The 18,558-nt window shown below is 44.4% G+C and overlaps 1 protein-coding gene across 1 annotated transcript; it reads left to right on the top strand.

The window, feature by feature from the left end:
- The first annotated feature begins 2,715 nt into the window (after positions 1 to 2,715).
- Positions 2,716 to 12,051, top strand: LOC140901115 (stromelysin-1). The gene is made up of 10 exons (XM_073319423.1): positions 2,716 to 2,868; positions 3,027 to 3,271; positions 3,590 to 3,738; positions 3,833 to 3,958; positions 6,117 to 6,278; positions 7,125 to 7,269; positions 8,556 to 8,689; positions 9,282 to 9,441; positions 11,515 to 11,618; positions 11,809 to 12,051. Exons 1-10 carry the CDS (start codon positions 2,761 to 2,763, stop codon positions 11,910 to 11,912), a joined length of 1,437 nt encoding a protein of 478 aa, XP_073175524.1. The 5' UTR covers positions 2,716 to 2,760; the 3' UTR covers positions 11,913 to 12,051.
- Positions 12,052 to 18,558: the final 6,507 nt, after the last annotated feature.

Below are 18,558 nucleotides of genomic sequence, written 5' to 3'. Positions count from 1 at the left end.
CCAACCCCCTCATCCCCGGCCCCACCCCAGTGCCTGCAGCCCCAGTTCAGAGCCCTGACCCCCTCCCACACCCCAACACTCTGCCCAGAGCCCCCTCCCACAGCCTGAACCCCTCATTCCCAGCCCTGAGCCCCTCCCACACCCCAAACCCCTCATCCCCAGCTCCACTGGGTTCCGAGCATCAACAATTTTCTTCAACTGGGTTGCCAGAAAAAAAGTTTGAAAACCACTGCCTCAGAGAGATGATTTGAGTCACAATGCCTCCTGAATACCCCTGTCATGGTTCCTGTACAATTACTTAGAAATGTGTGAACTGCTCTCTGACAACCTGCAGAACTCACCTCTGTGGCTGTAAATTTGACCTGGCTTGCATATCTGGCCTTCACAGTCATGTCGATTCTCAGTTCATCACAAATGATATGCAGAACCATAAAATCATTATCTGTAAGCTTGTAAATCTGCAGGGTTTGGCAACTGAACTTGTTCATTTCCCTACCTCACCCTTCTGAGAGCCCTGGGCGAGAGCCAGGCACAATCTGGTCTGTAATTTTTTAGTTACTAACATGTTCAGTTGCCAATCCTATGGACTGAAGTTTACAGATAAGAACATTATGGTCCCATGTGTCAAATGCCATTGAATGAGATACAGCATTTCAAGCATTGTGGAGAGGCAGGAAAAAAGTGAGGTCACAGTCCTACTCTCCCTCATAAAGTCCTATGGTAGGGCCCATGTATTAGCAATCAAACTGGGATAAGATTATGATATGGATACTCATACCAGAGCCTACTGTGGCAACACCCACTATTAGACATGCTTGCTCCTTCCAGAGGGGATATAATTATTTATAGTGGGGTGCCAATCATGTTGCTCCAGAGTTAATGTTGCACAACGATTTCCATTTTAGTCCTGTCGTTAGTTGCTTGCATCTTTCTGAAACGTTCCCTTTTGGAAGCTGACATTTCCCGTAGTTAGTTTGTGCACAAACATGGTTTGGGAAGGAGAGGGTGGGAGTGGAAATTTGATCTGAAAAACAAGTTAGCCATTTTTGAATGGGGGGGGAGAAAGGGGAGAGAGAGAAAGAAAGAAAGGAAACACTTTTTCAGCAACAGCAAATTTCTTACAGCCTTTTAAAAACAATCCTAATACCACAGTGGCTGAGATCTGCAAGCTGACATCTGGCTTGTTCCGAAGGAAACTGGTCTTGATTTGACCTAGTTAGGCACATTTGAAAACCACATACTGAGCACACACAGATTTTTCACTCAGCTCATCAGTCCCTTCCTCCATAGACGTGGAGACTCCCTGGGCAGGGGGCCAGTGTGGTTCTGGGGTGCTCTGCTGAGGCCCCTTAAATGTCATTGTGTGTGAGGGGTGTGTGTGGGGGGGGATATGGGTGGGCCAGGAGACAGAGCCAAAAATTCACTGTTGCCACAAAAGGGGGCAGCAGAGTCTACTCCAGCCTTTGGGTTAGCTGAAGCCCCCGTAGGGTATGTTTACATAGCATTATGGAGCAAGCCACCCAACCTCGTCAAGAGTCTCGGACTAGTGGGGCTCATGCTCACGCTCTAAAAATTGCTGTACAGACAGTGCTTTGAAGTGGCAGCTTGAACTGGAACTCGGGATCTTCGGCCTAGGTAGAGGGGCGGGCTTAGGATCCCTGAGCTGCAATTTCAAAATGCTCCCTATACCACTGTTTTAGAGCGCTATTGCAAGGCCTGCTAGCTCGAGTCAGCTGATGCAGGCAGGGAGGCTTGCTCCAAAATGCTGTGTAGGGATACCCCGAGAGAGGATTCCTCTCCCCCAGACTCCAGGCACATCTGCCCCAGACTGTATGCTAAGGGCCATGTACGCACACGCAGCTTAACTGGCGTGGCAGCCTCTATTGCTGAAATCAATAGCAAAGACTAAGGCTGGCTGTATACATAATCATCTTTTCCTATGGCATTTTGTTCTTGTTTTTGGGTGGATACCTTTGTACTTTAGGGTTGTTAATCTGCACTTTTTGGCCGTGAGGACAAGATAATACTGGCGTCTTTGTTTCTTCACTCCCTCTTTGGTGATTATGCCCATCTGCTGCTGGCATCTCTTCTTATTTACTCACACACTTGCATCCTCACTCACACAAAGAAAGGCTAAACAATGTTCTAACGAGCAATTAAAGGGAACAGCAAAGGGAACAGTTAAACAATCTTTTAACAAGCAGACAAGACTTGTAACAATACAAAATGATTTTAAAGCAAAACAATTTCATATTACAATTTTAGCTTATGAAACAAGACAACTACTGACAACAAACTGGAACAATTTAATTGATTAAGACAAGTCTAACATTTGCTAACATAATGTTTTTTCTCACACTTCAGCACCTCTGAAAAATCAGACTACTTTTATGCAAATACCTAGGTATGACTTTTGGTGCTGAACTCAAGTTTGAAAATGTTGGCCTAATTTAGGAAGGAAAGGGGGAAAAATGGGAAGGAAAGGAACAGGAAAGTATCCCGGACAGCCTCTGACAATATTGCAAAATCAGGGGGTTTCAGACGAGGTCACCTGTAGTGTGTCATACGTCTGCTAAAAGTAGCTTTGTGTATGTTTTGTGGAAAATCAGAGGATGTTATAAACTGTGAGTCATGTCACTGTTGACTTTACAGAGCACCCAAGTGATATATATACTGCGACACTGAAGAGACATGCACAGAAAAGCTAGAGACTGAGAGGTTTTGTTAAACTAGTGGTAGGATAAAGAAGTGACGTTGAAAATGAAGAATCTTGCATTCCAGATCTTACTCTGTGTAGCATTTTCTTATGCTTTTCCAGTAGTTCCAGAAATGGAGAAGAAAAATGAAGAAGACATGCAATTTGCTGAGGTAACGGTTGTAGACAGTATATATGATTAAAGCTGATAGGAAGAATTAGTCTTTTATTATATTAAGATCACAGGAATAATTGTATAACTATTAAGATTATTCTATACATTCTAAAAGAAACATGAATGTCATAAAATGTGGGTGTTTTTTCCCATCAGAAATATCTGGAAAAGTACTATAAACTTAAAACAGAGGCGGAACCTATCTTTAAAATGAAGAACAGAAAAACCATAAGTGACAAAATCCAAGAAATGCAGGCATTCTTTGGGCTGAAAGTGACTGGGGAACTGGATTCCAATACTCTGGAGGTGATGAAGCAGCCCAGGTGTGGAATACCTGATGTCGGTCAGTTCAGCACCTTTCCACGGTCTCCTAGATGGACAAAAACAGATCTGAAATATAGGTAATATTTCAGTGTGTTTCCTTGAGTGCCACTGGGAATTACAGAAGGAATTAGTTTTCTATGTTTATTATTATTTATTCTTATCATTATGGTAGCACCTAGGAGCCTGAATCAGGATCACAGCCCTATTGTAGTAGGTACTAAACAAACACAGAGATAGACATATGTTGTGTATCAAGGAGTATATTGCCTAAAAAGACAAGAGATACAAATAGTAATATACAGACAACAAGGAAGCAAAATGTTTAACTTGAAGTACATGTCTTCTCAGTTGCATTTTTAATTGCCTACCTTTATTTCCTTATTATGTATTTAAAGGATTTTGAACTATACACCAGACATGGCACCCGCTGATGTAGATGAAGCGATTGAGAAGGCTTGGAACGTCTGGAGCAGCGTGACCCCACTGAAATTCACCAGAGTTTACGAAGGCGACGCAGATATAATGATCTCCTTTGTGGCTGGATGTAAGAGAATCCCCATATGTCCATGATAAGTATTGACACATTTACTTACAGTCCCAATTGAGAAGAATCATACTTTTTATGTATCCTTTTCTAGTTCATGGTGACTTCTATTCCTTTGATGGAGTGGGTGGAACTCTCGCTCATGCCTATGCACCTGGCGAAGGTATTGGTGGAGATGCCCACTTTGATGAGGATGAATACTGGACAAAAGATTTGAAAGGTAGGAATCCCTTACTATTTCACTAGCATTCTCCACTGTGCAGTATTTGATTTTAAGAGCTATTTGCTCATTTTTACACTGGAAAGAGATGGGGGCGCAAAAGTAATGCAGCTTAGCAATAACTACATATACAGGGTGGGAACCTGCTGTACTTCTCAGCAGAGTTCTCCTTGAAATCAGTGGTTCAGATTCTGGTCTCAATGACACCCATGACAATCCATAGTAATGCCACTGAAGTCAATGCACTGACTACAACTGTGGCTCCCGTGGAGTGACTGGAATTACCCTGGAAGTGGACTGGTTTGACTGAGTTAGACAATAGGCATTACTGAGTTAGACAATATGGCATGACACTGTGCCCTCAGGGTGAGGCTCTTAGCAGTTGTAAAATACTGAACTCACCACGTTTTAAATAAAAAAAAGTATTAAAGTGATGATAACTTTTAACGACCTTGTGCAGGGAAAACCATGTGTGTTCAGTGGATGAGTGTATTTGTGGTGCATGTTGAGTGCTTCTGTCTAATGTGCTTTATCGTGGAATATATTGTGAGATCACAAGCTATAGGATTCAATGCAGGAATTACGGAGTGAAATTCCATGGCCTGTGTTATTCAGAAAGTCAGTCGAGACAATCATAATAGCCTCTTCTGGCCTCTGAACTCATCAATATTAACAAAACCTTGATTATATGTAAGGAGGGATATTTCTGCAGTATGAACAGATGCTTTCATGGTGGCTGGCCTCAGATTTGTTTCCTTGAAGGAAAAAAAAAGTAATAACCAGGCCTACATAGTCCAAAAGGAATTCTTTTCACAATCTTTTTTTAACTTTTCCTCACAGGTCATGTTTTGTAAACCTGTTATCATTTTGGTTTCTCTGCTCTGGATGCTTTCTGATTTTTCCACATCTTTCTTAAACTGTGGCACCCAAAACTGGACACAGTACTCCAGCTGATGCCTCACAAGAAGCACAATTCCCTCTTGTGTCTTACATATGACCAGCGGTGAGCTGGAGCCGGTTCACACCGGTTCGCTAGAACCGGTTGTTAAATTTAGAAGCCCTTTCAGAACCGGTTGTTCCGCGAGGGACAATTTAACAGGCCAAATTAAAAAAACTAAACAGGCCAAACTAAATTTAACAGGCCAAAAGTGGTGCCTTAGGTGCTGACTCCATGGTGCTCCAGCCCTGGAACACCCAAGGGGAAAATTTGGTGGGTGCAGAGCACCCCAGCCCCAGCCCCAGCTCCAGCCCCAGCTCCACTCTGGTCCGCCTCTGCCACTGAACACGCCTCCCCGCTCTGCTTCTCTGCCACCCCTCCCCCCCGCTTCCCCCTGTTCGCGCAGGAAGCCGGGGCAGGCTGAGAAGTAGGCCGCGGCTTCCCGCTCAGGCCCAGGGACGCGGAGGTGAGCTGGGGCGGGGGCACGAGAAGGGCTGCCCATGCCACAGCAGGTAAACGGGAAGGGTCACAGGGGAAGCGCTCCCCGCCCCAGCTCACCTCCGCCACCCTCGGCCTGAGTGGGAAGCCGCCGCCTGCTTCTCAGCCCTCCCCGGCTTCCCCCCAGAACAGCTGATTCACGGGAAACCGGGGGTGGGGGTGTGGAGAACAGAGCGGGGCAGCACGTTCAGGGGAGGAGGCGGAGCGGAGGTGAGGTGAGCTGGGGCGAGGAGCTGCCGGTGGGTTCTCTGCACCCACCAAATTTTCCCCGTGCGTGCTCCAGGACTGGGTCCTAGGACTCTGCTGTGTGTGGCGGAGGGGAGGAGGTGGGAGGAGACGGGGTGGTGGTGGTTCAGAGCCTGAGTCCCACTGTGACCTGGATCCAAGCCCTGACATTTTGCAGTGTGAACACAGCTCAAGTTGCAGACCAGAGTCAGAAGGTGTGTGTAGTGCCATATGGATGCGCTAATATGGCTGTGAGACCTGGGTTTACAATGCAGAATGGATGCTTAAGCATGGGCTTGGCGACATTGCGTTCTCAGTCCCAGGTCCTACAGAGCCAAATTTACAGTGCAGTGTAGACATGCCCTTTGTTTCCCTTTTTTAAAGATAGCTACTATGTTTGCCCTTCTCCACTCCTCTGGGACCTCACCTGTCCTTTCCTGTTGTTTTACGGGGACATGTATTTAATTTACATGCATGCTATGCTTTTTATATTTTTAGGATTCAACTTGTTCCTTGTTGCTGCTCATGAGTTTGGCCACTCACTGGGTCTTGGTCATTCAAATATCCTCGGCTCCTTGATGTATCCAGCCTATCTGCAGACAGAGACCAGAAACTACAGGCTCCCTCAGGATGATGTTGATGGCATTCAGACCCTATATGGTAAGGAGGAAACATCACTTTTTTTTAAAGTTTCTCTCCTACAGGTTACAAAAAATTTGATGAGAATTTGTAATCAAGATCAACTGTGGCCGACTTGTGTGGGGTGTGAAGGGGGTAAGGAGCCTCACCCTTAGAGCAGTGTACAGGGGCTGGCTGTAATTGCAGTCCTTGCTCTTACCTTTACACAGGGACTGTGTTCCCTCTTCTGTCCGTTTGGGTGCTAATCATAGCGAAAGGGATGAGAAGCAGGTAAGGCCATGGCTCACTCTATCTCCATCTGCACGAGCCAGCTCAGCTGGCTACCTGTGACGAGGAGTACATAGTGTGTCCCCTTCTTCATGCATATTAGGCACCCCCCTCCCTGTAGAGGTGAGTGCTTCCTGGGCATCACTAATCCGAAAGGTTTAAATATGTTTCTGTATGAAACTTTGTGATGGTCTTGTGCCAGCTCCTGAGCAGATGTGAATTGGCACAGCTCCATTAATGTCAAGGAGGAGTTCAGAGAGGCATTGGTGAGGGCACTAAGCTAGGACTCCAGAAACCCGGCTTCAATTTCTTGCTTTGCCATAGAGCGTCTGTGTCACTTATCCTCTCAGTTCCTTCATCTGTAAAAAGGGGATAATAGCATTGTCCTACCCCACAGGGGTGTTGTGAGGATATATACATTAAAGACTGTGAAGAGCTCAGATAATATGGCTGTGGTGGCCATATATATAATTACCTTGATAGAATGGGAAAACACTGTTTCAAACCCACTGAGAATTTGGCCCAGTAATGCTGTTCTCCAAGCTCTGTAATAGCAATACTAACTGACCTTCCAATTCTGCTTTTAACCTCTTCCCTAAGGACCCCCAACCTCTACTGAGCCACCAGCTTCCATACCATCCACAGAAACACCAACAGAAACATCAGCAACAGACAGCTGTGACCCTCACATGACTTTTGATGCCATCACCACTCTCCGTGGGGAAATAATATTCTTTAAAGACAGGTAAATTATTTCTGTTTTGTCAACATCAAGTTTTGCTTAGATTACACTTGTAATGGCAATGCTTTGACAATTAGTTCAAGAAGGGGGATTTCCTTCCAAATGTATAGTCAACACAACCTCACAAATTTCTACTTGCCCATGCAACCTGGGCGAAGTAACTGGGCTTTCTGAGGGTGAGTAAATAATAATATTTTAAATCATCCTTAGTCATCCTGTGCACGGTCTGTTACATTTCCATGGCAATTGTGCAATCAGAGCAATCAGAGCACTTTGGCCTGCAGCCATATCACATGAAGCATTGTTCTTGACAGACTGGTGTCAGGCTATGGATGGCAGATCGAAAGGGAAAACTATGGGGCTATAAAAAGTGTTGTTGGTGATTCAGTAGGTGGCATTCCTAGCCTCCAGAGAGCATTGAACCCAGGCCCCAGCTGCAGTGCTTGGCGACATTCTACTGTTAGAGGCGCCATCTTTTCGATAAAAAGAATAGGAGTACTTGTGGCACCTTAGAGCAAATTTATTAGAGCAGCAGCTTTCGTGAGCTACAGCTCACTTCATCGGATGAGCTGTAGCTCACGAAAGGTTATGCTCTAATAAACTTGTTAGTTGCTAAGGTGCCACAAGTCCTTCTGTTCTTTTTGCGGATACAGACTAACATGGCTGCTACTCTGAAACCCATCTTTTCAATGACATCTGATACTTAACTCTTTAATGGGTCATTTAAAGATCCCAATGCACTTCTTGGAAGATGGAATAAAAGCGGCATCCCCAGGGTTTTGAGCAAATACCAACTCAGGGAATGACATTCTGCCTACATAAATGCCCCCTGAAGGTTCAAATGAAGAAATTACTCTTAAATTTCCCTCCTAAAAAGTGCAGTTTAGTGTTGCTGTGCACTACCAAAGAGCTGACACATTGCACCGAAGAGATGGCTGCATTTACATGGTGGGCAAAAGGATTCCTCCTGACCCAGCTCTTCCCTGTGCCTTACTGGAGACCAAAGGAATGGGAGGGAAAGAGTGAGGTAAAAGGGCAGGGTGGAAGAACCCCAGTGCAAATAAATGGGACAGGATTTCTCTGTAGCACTGAAGAGGGCACTACCAAATGGGCATTGCATCTCCAAGTGGACCTGATCTGTGGGTTGGGGGCATGTCCCACCGCCAGCAGCTAGTGAACAAATGTACAGCTCATGTAGTAGGAATTTTTATTAAATTTCCCTGTTGATGATCTCATGAATTAATGGTAACATATAATTATATAAACAAGCAACTTGTCTTTTCAATCAGGTACATCTGGCGCAAGAGTCCTTATTTCCCAGGTATTGAGCAGGATTTAATTTCTTCCTTCTGGCCAACTCTACCATCTGGCTTTCAAGCCGCTTATGAAATTTACAAGAAGGATCAAGTGTTTCTTTTTAAAGGTATTTCTATTGAATTTCTAGATATTCTTCTTACATGTGGAAATGAAGAAGCAATTATTATTAATAACAACACCACCACCTAGCACTGACATAACTTTTCACCTTCAAAGTGCTGTTTCACAGTCATTAACTAAATAAACCTCACAACAGTCCTGTGAAATATGCCTATTTCATAATCAGGAAAACTGAGAGTGAAGTTAACTGATGTGCTTAAGGTAGAGGAGAGGATCAGTTATATATTTGAGCTAAAGTGTTTAAAATGGAGTGCTTACATTTAGTCAGCTAAATTCATATTTAGGCACCTAACTAAGTGGCCTGATTTTCAGAGGTGCTGAACAATCCCAGCTCCCATGGAGGGAAAATGTTTTTTTTTTTAACTACTGTAATGAATTTATAAAGCAAAAGATCCAAATGTCCTGAAACATTAAACATTCCAGCTGCCTTGCAGGAAAGGAATGTCTTCAAATTCAATGCTATCTAATGGAATTCACCCCGCAGGGAACATAAAAGTTTCCTTTAAAGTTTCAATTAAATACTGCTTAATCTCATCAGAAGTCCCTATCAAGCTTTTCTATCTTGTTTTTCTTGACAGGCAACCAATACTGGGTTGTCAAAGGAGAGTTTGTACAGCCAGGTTTTCCTAGGAACATCCATGCCCTGGGCTTTCCAAGATACGTTAAGAAAATTGATGCCGCTGTTTTTGATGGGAATACCAAAAAAACGTACTTCTTTGTAGGTGACAAGTATTGGAGGTAAGATTAAATTCTCCCAGCAAATAATCCATGCAGCTTCTTTAAAGCCTTATTAACCCTTTACATTTGGAATTAGGACAAATGTGTGGCTCCCTTGAGTAGGATTTCATGACTCATCTATTGCACACCCCATTGTAAGCTGAATGTCAATGACAACAGAGGTAGAACTCAGCTCTTCCTTTTCCTTTCCTCTTCCTTAAAACACTCAAGTTACAGAAAATTTTCCATTCGTTGCTAGTACAGTAAAAGCTTTTTTATCCAGCATGTTGGGGGAATGGGGGGTGTGGTAAGTGAAAAATTCCAGTTAACTAAGAGGAAGGGAGTTTGCGTGTGGGAGAGGGTGAGGGGCTGGGACACGGGAGGGGGTGCGGGGTGCCGGATCCGGAGGGCACTCACCTCAGACGTCTCCTCACAAGTAGCAACCTGTCCCTACTGTTCCTACGTGGAGGCGTAGCTAGGTAGCTCCGTGCTCTGCCCCTGCCCTACCCCAAGTGCCTGCTCCGCAGCTGCCATTGGCCAGAAACCTTGGCCAATGGGAGCTGCGGGGGTGGCACCTGAGGGAGGAGGCAGCACACTTGTTTCTTGTCATTTTTGTTTTCTCTTTCTTGTGACCAATGCTCTACGCAAAGTTCCATCCCAGCACCTTTATTAGCAGACGCTGAGCCCTGGTGTCATTGCAAAGAACAGTTAATAGGAGAGCATCATAAACCCAGCAGTAAAAATCTCGACTACCCTTCCAGTCTCTGTTCTTAGTCCAAGTTTAAGGTACCCCCCTCCTTTTGAGCATTGGCTGATTCTTGTGTGTGATGCAGGCCTGTAGGGACCTCATGTTTTGGCTGCTCCTTGTGCCCATCACCCAGCCCTGGCTGAGTTCTCTGTTTGTGCCTCTGGTGTCCCTGCAGCTCATGACTACCGTGAGCGGTCTCCCCCAGGTGGTATGCCCCACCTCCAGTGGTAGGAGAGCTGGTAATGTAACCCACACACCTCCTGGGTGTGGTGCTCTGTCCCATTGAGCGGCACCGAACCTCGCAGAGAGAGATCAATGAGTTTGCTCTACAGCCTTAGCTAACGGCCATATGGCTTTTAGCTCCAGAGGTCCCAGGTTCAATCCCACCCACTGACGACCAGGGTCTGTTGGTATTACAGGGTGGGGCTCATCTGGGATTTCAGCTGGGAAGTCTCTGAAGCTCAGGATGCGCTTCCTCAGCTAGGAGAAGTATGTAACCCACACACCTCCCGGGTGCATCCAGTGGCACTGAGACCACTTAGAGAGAGATCAATGAGTTTGCTCTACAGCCTTAGCTAAGGGCCACGTGGCTTTTAGCTCATGCAGTAGAGACTCATGCATTTAGCTCCAGAGGTCTCAGGTTTGATCCCTATGACCAGGGCCTGTCGGTGTTACAGTAGCAGGTGGGATTTCCTATCAGCTCTATAGCCACCAGTAGCTGTGTGAGGGTGGAAAGACCAGCCCCTCCTCTTGTTTCAACCCCTACCTGATCAGGGCTGGGGCAAGGCTGGCCTTTACAGCACTGCTGCTGTCCCGTGCAGTGGGGAACTGCACTCAAGCAGTTTCTAAAATTAAATTAAGAAAATAGTTCTACAAATAGACGGGTTTTGTAACCACTCCCCCCCCCAAAGCACCCCTATTTCTTCTTGGGTGAAGAAGTTATCACATAACTAAGGGCTCACTTGCAAAGTCTTATGCATATGCTTAGCTTCACTCAGGTGACTAGTCCCATTGACAACTCATAAAGCAAGTCATGTACAGAAATGTCTTTGCAGGATGAGGGCCCAGATGTCAAGGTTGCACACTTGGGCCCCACACCACTCCTCCTACAGCAATCAAGTAGGAAAAACAAACTTTTTAGTCAGACTAGCTGAGGACGACTGTGCATCGATTAGTCAAGGTGAAAGTATTCATATAGTATGGATTTAAACAATTCAATGAGTTACAGTAGCTCATGGTTAGTGAGTTTTAGCTAAGGGCAGGACTTACTTGTTGTAAAGGTCAGTTGGACTCAATATTAAATATCACATGTTCATGTATTATTTTCATTTCCTTTCTTCATTCAGTTATGATGAAGTCACTGAATCCATGGAAAAGGGTTATCCAAGACGCATATCAGTTGACTTTCCAAGAATTGGCAATAAGGTCGATGCTGCTTTTCAGGAAAAAGGTAAATAAAAAAAATACATTGATAGTTGAATATACTGGAAAATTTGCATTTCCATAGACTCAAGAATCATTACAGAAATTAGTAAGGGTGTTTCTTTAGGTGTACACATTTTAATTTGCAGCAGTGTTTGTGGAAAGAGAATGAATATTCATTTGTACAAAGTAATTATTCATTTTGTTTCTATTTCTAGGACATTTCTATTTTTTCCATGGATCAAAGCAGTATGAAATAGACACCAAGTCCAAGAAAGTTATTCGTGAAATGAAGAGCAATAGTTGGTTTGGTTGCAAATAAGAGCAGACACACAAGGTGATGGTGCAAAAGAAACAGAACCCAATTTTGTATGCGTTACAGATGGCGTTTCATAGATTTTTTGTTTTTAATCAGTGTTATTCATCTTTTACTTTATGTCAGAGTCACATAAGAGCTGCAATCCCGGATAAATATTAGTTTAAATAACAGAAAAATGTTAAATATAATATATATAGTTTTAACTTATCTTCATATTGTATTTAGGCTATTTATTAATCTATTTGTCACTGAGCAATAAAGCTATTTTATGTTTGTGTATATAACAGTCTTTGTTTCTTTTGGTCCAGACTCATGGTCTTTCTGGTCAGCAGTACGAGTGAAGGGGCCATTTAATTTAATTGCACTGCAGTCTGAACTCCCAGCTCAGCCTTTCAGACAATATGATGACTTTAAGAGACTCCATTCACTGTAGAGGAGAGGCAGAGCAGGAGGCAGAAGTAAATGGGCAGCTCCAGGGTAGAAGCAAGGGGAAATGATCTTAAGGGAAGGGGATAGATATTAGAAGAAGAAGAAGATAAAAGCACAGCACTAGACGTTCACTCCCTGCTTCATAAGAGTTGATAGTTCTAAGATACCTATAAGCCATCTAAGACATTGTCATGCATTATGCTGGACACTGACCATGTGGAAGTTCACTGCGCTCTGGTGATAGCGCACAAGTATGTTTACTCCTAAAGCATATTTCGACTACATGAGCTATTTTCTACAGGGCCTATGACAAGCAGTTGAGTAGTCCTGATTCCATCCAGTAGAGGGCAGTCACACCCATGTTCCCTTCCAGTCCTATGATTCTATGATTCAATTGTTGGTGACTGGAACTGGATATAGCTATGTCAGCACCAGGTGCAAATTGTTCATAGATAGAGCACTGAGCCCTTACCCAAATCAGGTCCCTTTATGGTGTCTTAAATTGAGCACCCAAAATCCGAGGCACCCACGATCACCAATCACATTTGAAAATCTCAGCTATGGTGTGTGAGCCCAACCCTGCTCTCACTGATGCCAAAAGTTATGTGCAAACCTAATGACTGCATTCAGAGTAGTATCAGGCCCTGAATAAACACACACTGTGAGAATGTATCTCATTGCTTATTACTGTCACAAATGCGTGTACACAGTCGAGATTTTCCATCAACAATCAGATCATTGTTCAGTATAGTCCAGTATGCAGCAGTGGCCAATGTGTTGCTTCATAGGAAAGAGAAACACAAGTTATAATGCTCCTAGCAGGCAATTTCCAGAGGAGGTGCAGTGTGGACCTCCCTGCTGGAGAAAAGAATGCTCTCGCATGGCCTGAATAGGAGATGAATGTTCAGAGGATTTGGAAATTCAGCTCCATCGTTGCCCCGCCTGGCAGTGTTTAGTCCCCTCTCTAGATAGACACACATGCATGGAGATTTTCAAATGAATTGAGTCTGACCTGGAAGTGATTCCTGCACAAAGGGATGTTAGTGGATCCAGCATCCTTATTGTCGAAGAGGAAATTATGGTAGATTAGGCTTCTGGGAGGAACACACACCCTAGGCTGGAAAGGAAGGGAGACCCACCAGGAGCCACACAGAAAGCACAACTAAGACAGCAAGCCCTGCCATTAAACAAAGACTATCTGATTCATATGAGTTGTCATTATGCAGCTGTCAGAAAAGGGGTACAAGCCTCTCCCCCTGCGGCTGGCATCCTCAGCAACATCATACATACCTATGGCTCCATATTTATACACACTAGCCTCAGGGGTCAAATTTTGAGATTTCTACTCAGCATTGTGCCCACAGGAGGAGGATGTCTTCTTCTGGTGTTCCTACTAGGGGCTCTGGCCAAGGGAATGCTGCCTGTGGGGTTATCAACCCTGGCATAGCAAGGGCCAGACAATGGTATGAGACTTTCCTGAGAGAGAGGCTTTGAGAAAGGAGGGTGTAGCAATCAGCAAGTCAAATCTCTGTGGAAGAACAAGAGATTCTCATTATGGAGATCATTTCTAGGTTCGATCTCTTCATGGGCAAGGCTTCAAAAAACACCTCTGCGGCTATGAAAGTTTCTACATGGGATGATATACTAAGAAAAGTGAATGATTTTAGTGGGTGATCGACAGCACCAAGAAACTGGGGGGGAGGGAGGGGGGAAGAAGGAACAGAATAAGATGGCAAAAGTTAGCAACAGGGCATACTTGACAATGTTGCTGAGTCCTGCCAATCGAAGAACCACAACAACCTCACTAAAACCTTCCCAGTGCCCCTGTGGATGAGCACTCAAATACAAACAATGATGAGTATGGAAAATTTAGGCCCCATGACCAAGTGTCTGCTTCCTCCTGAATCTCCGTCCTGTGTCCTGTTTCAACAAGACCAACCAACCATCCAGGGGGGAGAAAGCAGATACTTGAGACTTCATCATGACAGCTATCTCCTGGGGCTCCTTTCTGATGGTTTCCATTGATGTGTCCCAAAGGGAAATAATTCAGCAAATGTCTCTCTAATGTATGTACCTCTCCTTTCAGAAATCTCTGCTATTGCCATCCCTCACTATATTTTGAATGGAGGTCCCTCTGCCTGCTTCCTGTGGCAGCCTGTGCCCCTTGTGATGGAGAATGAAAGAAAAGATAATTCTCCACTCTGAGGTGGAAATGATGGTGTTAAACCATTAGTGAAGAATTTGAACTTATGAATTTTGGGGGGACTTTCTAAGGCCTCATGCCCAATATCCAGGATGCTGCTGCTGATTGGTGCATGCGCCATATGAAGCAGAGAGAAAGTTTCCTGACCAATAGTGGAGAACATATTATCCAAAGCATAAGAGCTAGGCCCGGATTCTGGGCTCTGTGGTGGCTCAGTACTTGGGCTTTGCTGGTACACCAGGGCCACAAAGGAGGCAGAACTGGCCACTTGGGCATCACCCCTGGCATAAGGGAGATTCTGGTAAAATAGAGCCAGCAGGACATTCCCATATCACTCCCCTAACAGCCCCCAGTGTAAGGGAGCACCAGGGGTGTGGTGGTGGATTATGGGGGGACATGTTGAAGGAGAGATATAGTCAGAGCACAGTACATTCCTGCTATTCTGTACAATGTTCAGCATAGTGTAAGATAGACCAGCTCCTAAGGACTGTTCTAGCTTTTATTGTTCTGTTCCTTCGCTGTCTCCAGAATTAAGATTGTGGTGCAACAGTCCTTTACCCCATCCCCAATTCCTGCATTCAGTTTAGCTTAACCAGGCCTGAGAATCAAGTTTTAATTGCTGCGTAGGATTGTTGCTTGGTAGTACAGGTAGGAGCAATGGGCGGAGAGAGGCATGGGTGGTTCCAATAGAGCTAAGAACCTTATTAAAGATAACCTGGAAGTGATGCAAATAGTCAGCACTGATTTTTCAGTGTCTTACCGCACAAGGACTATTCCAATGGGTAAGGTGAGCAGATTATGGCACTATAGTAACAATGAGATTTCTCCCAAAATCCATGTGACTGTGGAAGACACTTGTTTCAGTTGTCTACAAAAATAACCTGGAACAGATTTTTTTTCTCCCTTTTCCCCCTATGACTAGAGAGGTGTTAAGAGGCCACTTTACCTTGAATGGTCCCTTCAAATATGTGTTAACTACTTACATTAAATAATTTGTTCCACCTTGTATTTAGCTGTTACACTCTGAGGCATTGGCTTCACTTGCAAGTTAGAGCACATTAAATCAGCCCTGGATGGCCTAACTCCTGAGGTGTCCACACTGGCAAGGTACTTGGAGCGCCTGGACTCTGCAGCTGGAGCGATCCTGGTAATCCACCTCCACGAGAGGCATAACGCTTGCTCCGCCCCGGCTGAAACACCTGGGTGACAGTGTGGACGACGTGTTGCATTACTGCAAGTGGCCACTCTTGTCATTGTTTTGAACTCGGCTGCAGGTATGCGGATATCCCCTTCCAAAGCTCCTTTTCTGACAGCCAGCTGCTTAGTTGCTCCGGGACAAAGGAAACCATTACTGTGGAATGCTGCTGCTGCGGAGGCAGGCTTGTGTGCGGAGGGCGGGGGTGCTCATGTCAGAGTTTCCCCCTGCTGCTGTCTGAACTTACAAGATAGCATGCTGACACACTCTCTGCTCCCCAAAACACACTGTCTCTCCCCCACATACACACAACACACTCCCTGTCACACTCCGCCCCCCCTTTTGAAAAACACGGTGCAGCCACTTGCACACTGGGATAGCTACCACAATGCACTGCTGTCTGTGGTGTGCAAGAGCTGCTAATGTGGCCATGCCAGTGAGCTTCAAGCTGACAGTGTAAACACAAGGCAGCGCTTCCCCTGCTGCTGTCTCTGAGGGCTGGTTTAATTCCCGGCGCTCTACATCTGCAAGTGTAGCCATACCCTGAGTACATTTCCCAGACCTGAAGAAGAGCTCTGTGTAAACTTAAAAGCTTGCGTCTCTTACCAACAGAAGTTGACCCAAAAAACGATATTACCTCATCCATCTTGTCTCTCTAGACAACTCTAAGGCATTTGACTTGGTATCACATGACATTTTGATTAAAAAAGTAGAATGATAAAATTAACATGGCATGGATTAAAAGCTTGATAAATCTCAAAATGTAATTGTAAATGGGGAATTATCACTGAGCAGGTGTGTTGCTAGTGGGGTCTCAGTGATCGGTTCTTGGTCCTGTGCTATTTAACTGTTTTTATCAATGACCTGGAAGAAAACATAGAACCATCCCTGATTAAGTTTGCAGATGACACCAATATTGGGAGAGTGGTAAATTATCAAGGGAACGAGTCACTGATTCAGAGTGATCTGGCTCGTTTGGTAAGCAGGGAGGAAGCAAACAATATGTGTTTTAATATGACTAAATGTAAAGCTATACATGTTGGAACAAAGAATGTAGTCTATATTCCAAGGACTTTATCCGAGAAAACAGTGACTTTAAAAAAGATTTGGGGAAATGAACACGAGCTCCCAGTGGGACGTTTTGGCCAAAAGGACTAATGCGATCCTTGGATGCAAAACCACTGTGATCATCTAGTTTGCCTCCTGCATAACACAGGCCATAACATTTTACCCAGTTTATGCTGCAATGGAGGGAATTATGTTTCCTACTACATAACTGAGCACTATTAGGCACAATAACTTGTGGCTGAAGTAGGCCATACCTTTGATAAAGACATCCAGTCATTGAATTAAAGACTCCAGCTGAGGATGCATTGACCGCTTTACTTGGTAAACTGTTCCAGGGATAAAACACCCGCACTATTAAAAAGGTTGGTCTTATTTTGCACCTTTGTCCATTCAAACACTAACTTGCAATGATGATTTACTGCAACAACCAAAACAATTTTAAAAACCCAACATAAAATAGTATTTTTCCTTTGTCGATTGTGCTGACAATCAAATGCATCTGTTCATGGCAATGTTAAATTATGTCTACATTCATCATAGAAGCAAGAAAAAAGAAAACAAGAACATAAATTGAGTAACCATTTTGATTTTCAAAAGTACTCACTATTAAGGATGAAATCCTGGCCCCGCTGAAGTTAATGAAAGATTTGCCATTGACCTGAGTGGGTCAGGGATTCACACTGTATATTCTCCCCTATAGAAGGAATGTGTATGGTTGAGTCAGTATTGGCCAATATGCCGTTCATGAATGGTTTGGTGGCCCCTTCACTGTCTATAGGATTTAAGTTGTAATTAAAATTCCTTTTCTGGCCTTGCTGCTGGTGAAGAAGACCTCCCAGATGGAACCCAGTGCAGACCTGTCTGAATATAATTATGGGCAGAAGCAGTAGCTCTAAAAGATAATATATTGCTGTCATTTGACTCAATAGAGATTAACTCTGAAGCCTAATGACAATGAGTTAAATGTCAACATTTTACAATGCTTTACATTTTCCTAAACAACACATAAAATTTCAGCTTTGCAGACCAGCTCAGGAAGGGCTTTGAGGATGTGGTAGGGAAAGGTGCAGAGATGTTGACTGGAGAAGCTGTCAGGAGGTTAGAGTCAAATGGAGTGGAGGAGGGATGGGAGGAGTCAAGTGGCCCCTATTGTAGTTCTTTGGGGATGATTTCGGGTTAGGGATGTAAGGAAAAGAAGTATCACATCAGTAAGTGTAGATGCAGGCTCACAGAAGGTTATCCAGATCTCAGAGAGATGGCAGTGATCTTCTTTTTGATGCAGTGGGTATTCCAGAGGGAGTAATAGATAAAGAGTGTGGCTCATATTTCCTGTAGATTCCCTGGAATCTATACAAATCAGGGGATATCTGTGAAGCGGAGTGGCAAACAAAGTGTATGACTCTGATGGAAACTGCACCAGGGGATCCCAACCAGTCTTCCCTTCCCAGGTAACTTCCAGCCTGGGATTCAGCAGTCCAGGCTGGCACAGAGCGGTGTGCCTGCAAGAATGATTAATCTGTCCCATATTGTTTTTGTACTCAGGAAACAGTTTATTGGCTTCTAAAGGTGGCACTCCTTTGCCTATCCTTAAAATAGAATCCAACTGATTTCAGTTGATGACGTTACGTCTGAGACTGGGCAAGTCACTGAGATGTAACTCAGGAGCTGGCCCCATCTATCACCTGTCAGAGTGTTACTGTTTAAATACAACTGACTAATTATACTAACTCAGCATTTATCCCTCCTCCCCTGCC

Source organism: Lepidochelys kempii, chromosome 1 (genome assembly GCF_965140285.1).
Source record: "Lepidochelys kempii isolate rLepKem1 chromosome 1, rLepKem1.hap1, whole genome shotgun sequence".
NCBI classification, from domain to species: Eukaryota; Metazoa; Chordata; order Testudines; family Cheloniidae; genus Lepidochelys; species Lepidochelys kempii.
Note: the sequence above shows the minus strand (reverse complement) of the source record. Positions and strands in the feature narration are given on the sequence as shown.

Excerpts from the sequence above, each read along its gene's own strand:
- LOC140901115 (XM_073319423.1), top strand. The coding sequence starts at position 2,761 with ATGAAGAATCTTGCATTCCAGATCTTACTCTGTGTAGCATTTTCTTAT. Across the intron at positions 6,279-7,124 it reads TGGCATTCAGACCCTATATG|GACCCCCAACCTCTACTGAG; the intron begins GTAAGGAGGAAA and ends CTCTTCCCTAAG. Across the intron at positions 8,690-9,281 it reads TCAAGTGTTTCTTTTTAAAG|GCAACCAATACTGGGTTGTC; the intron begins GTATTTCTATTG and ends TTTTCTTGACAG.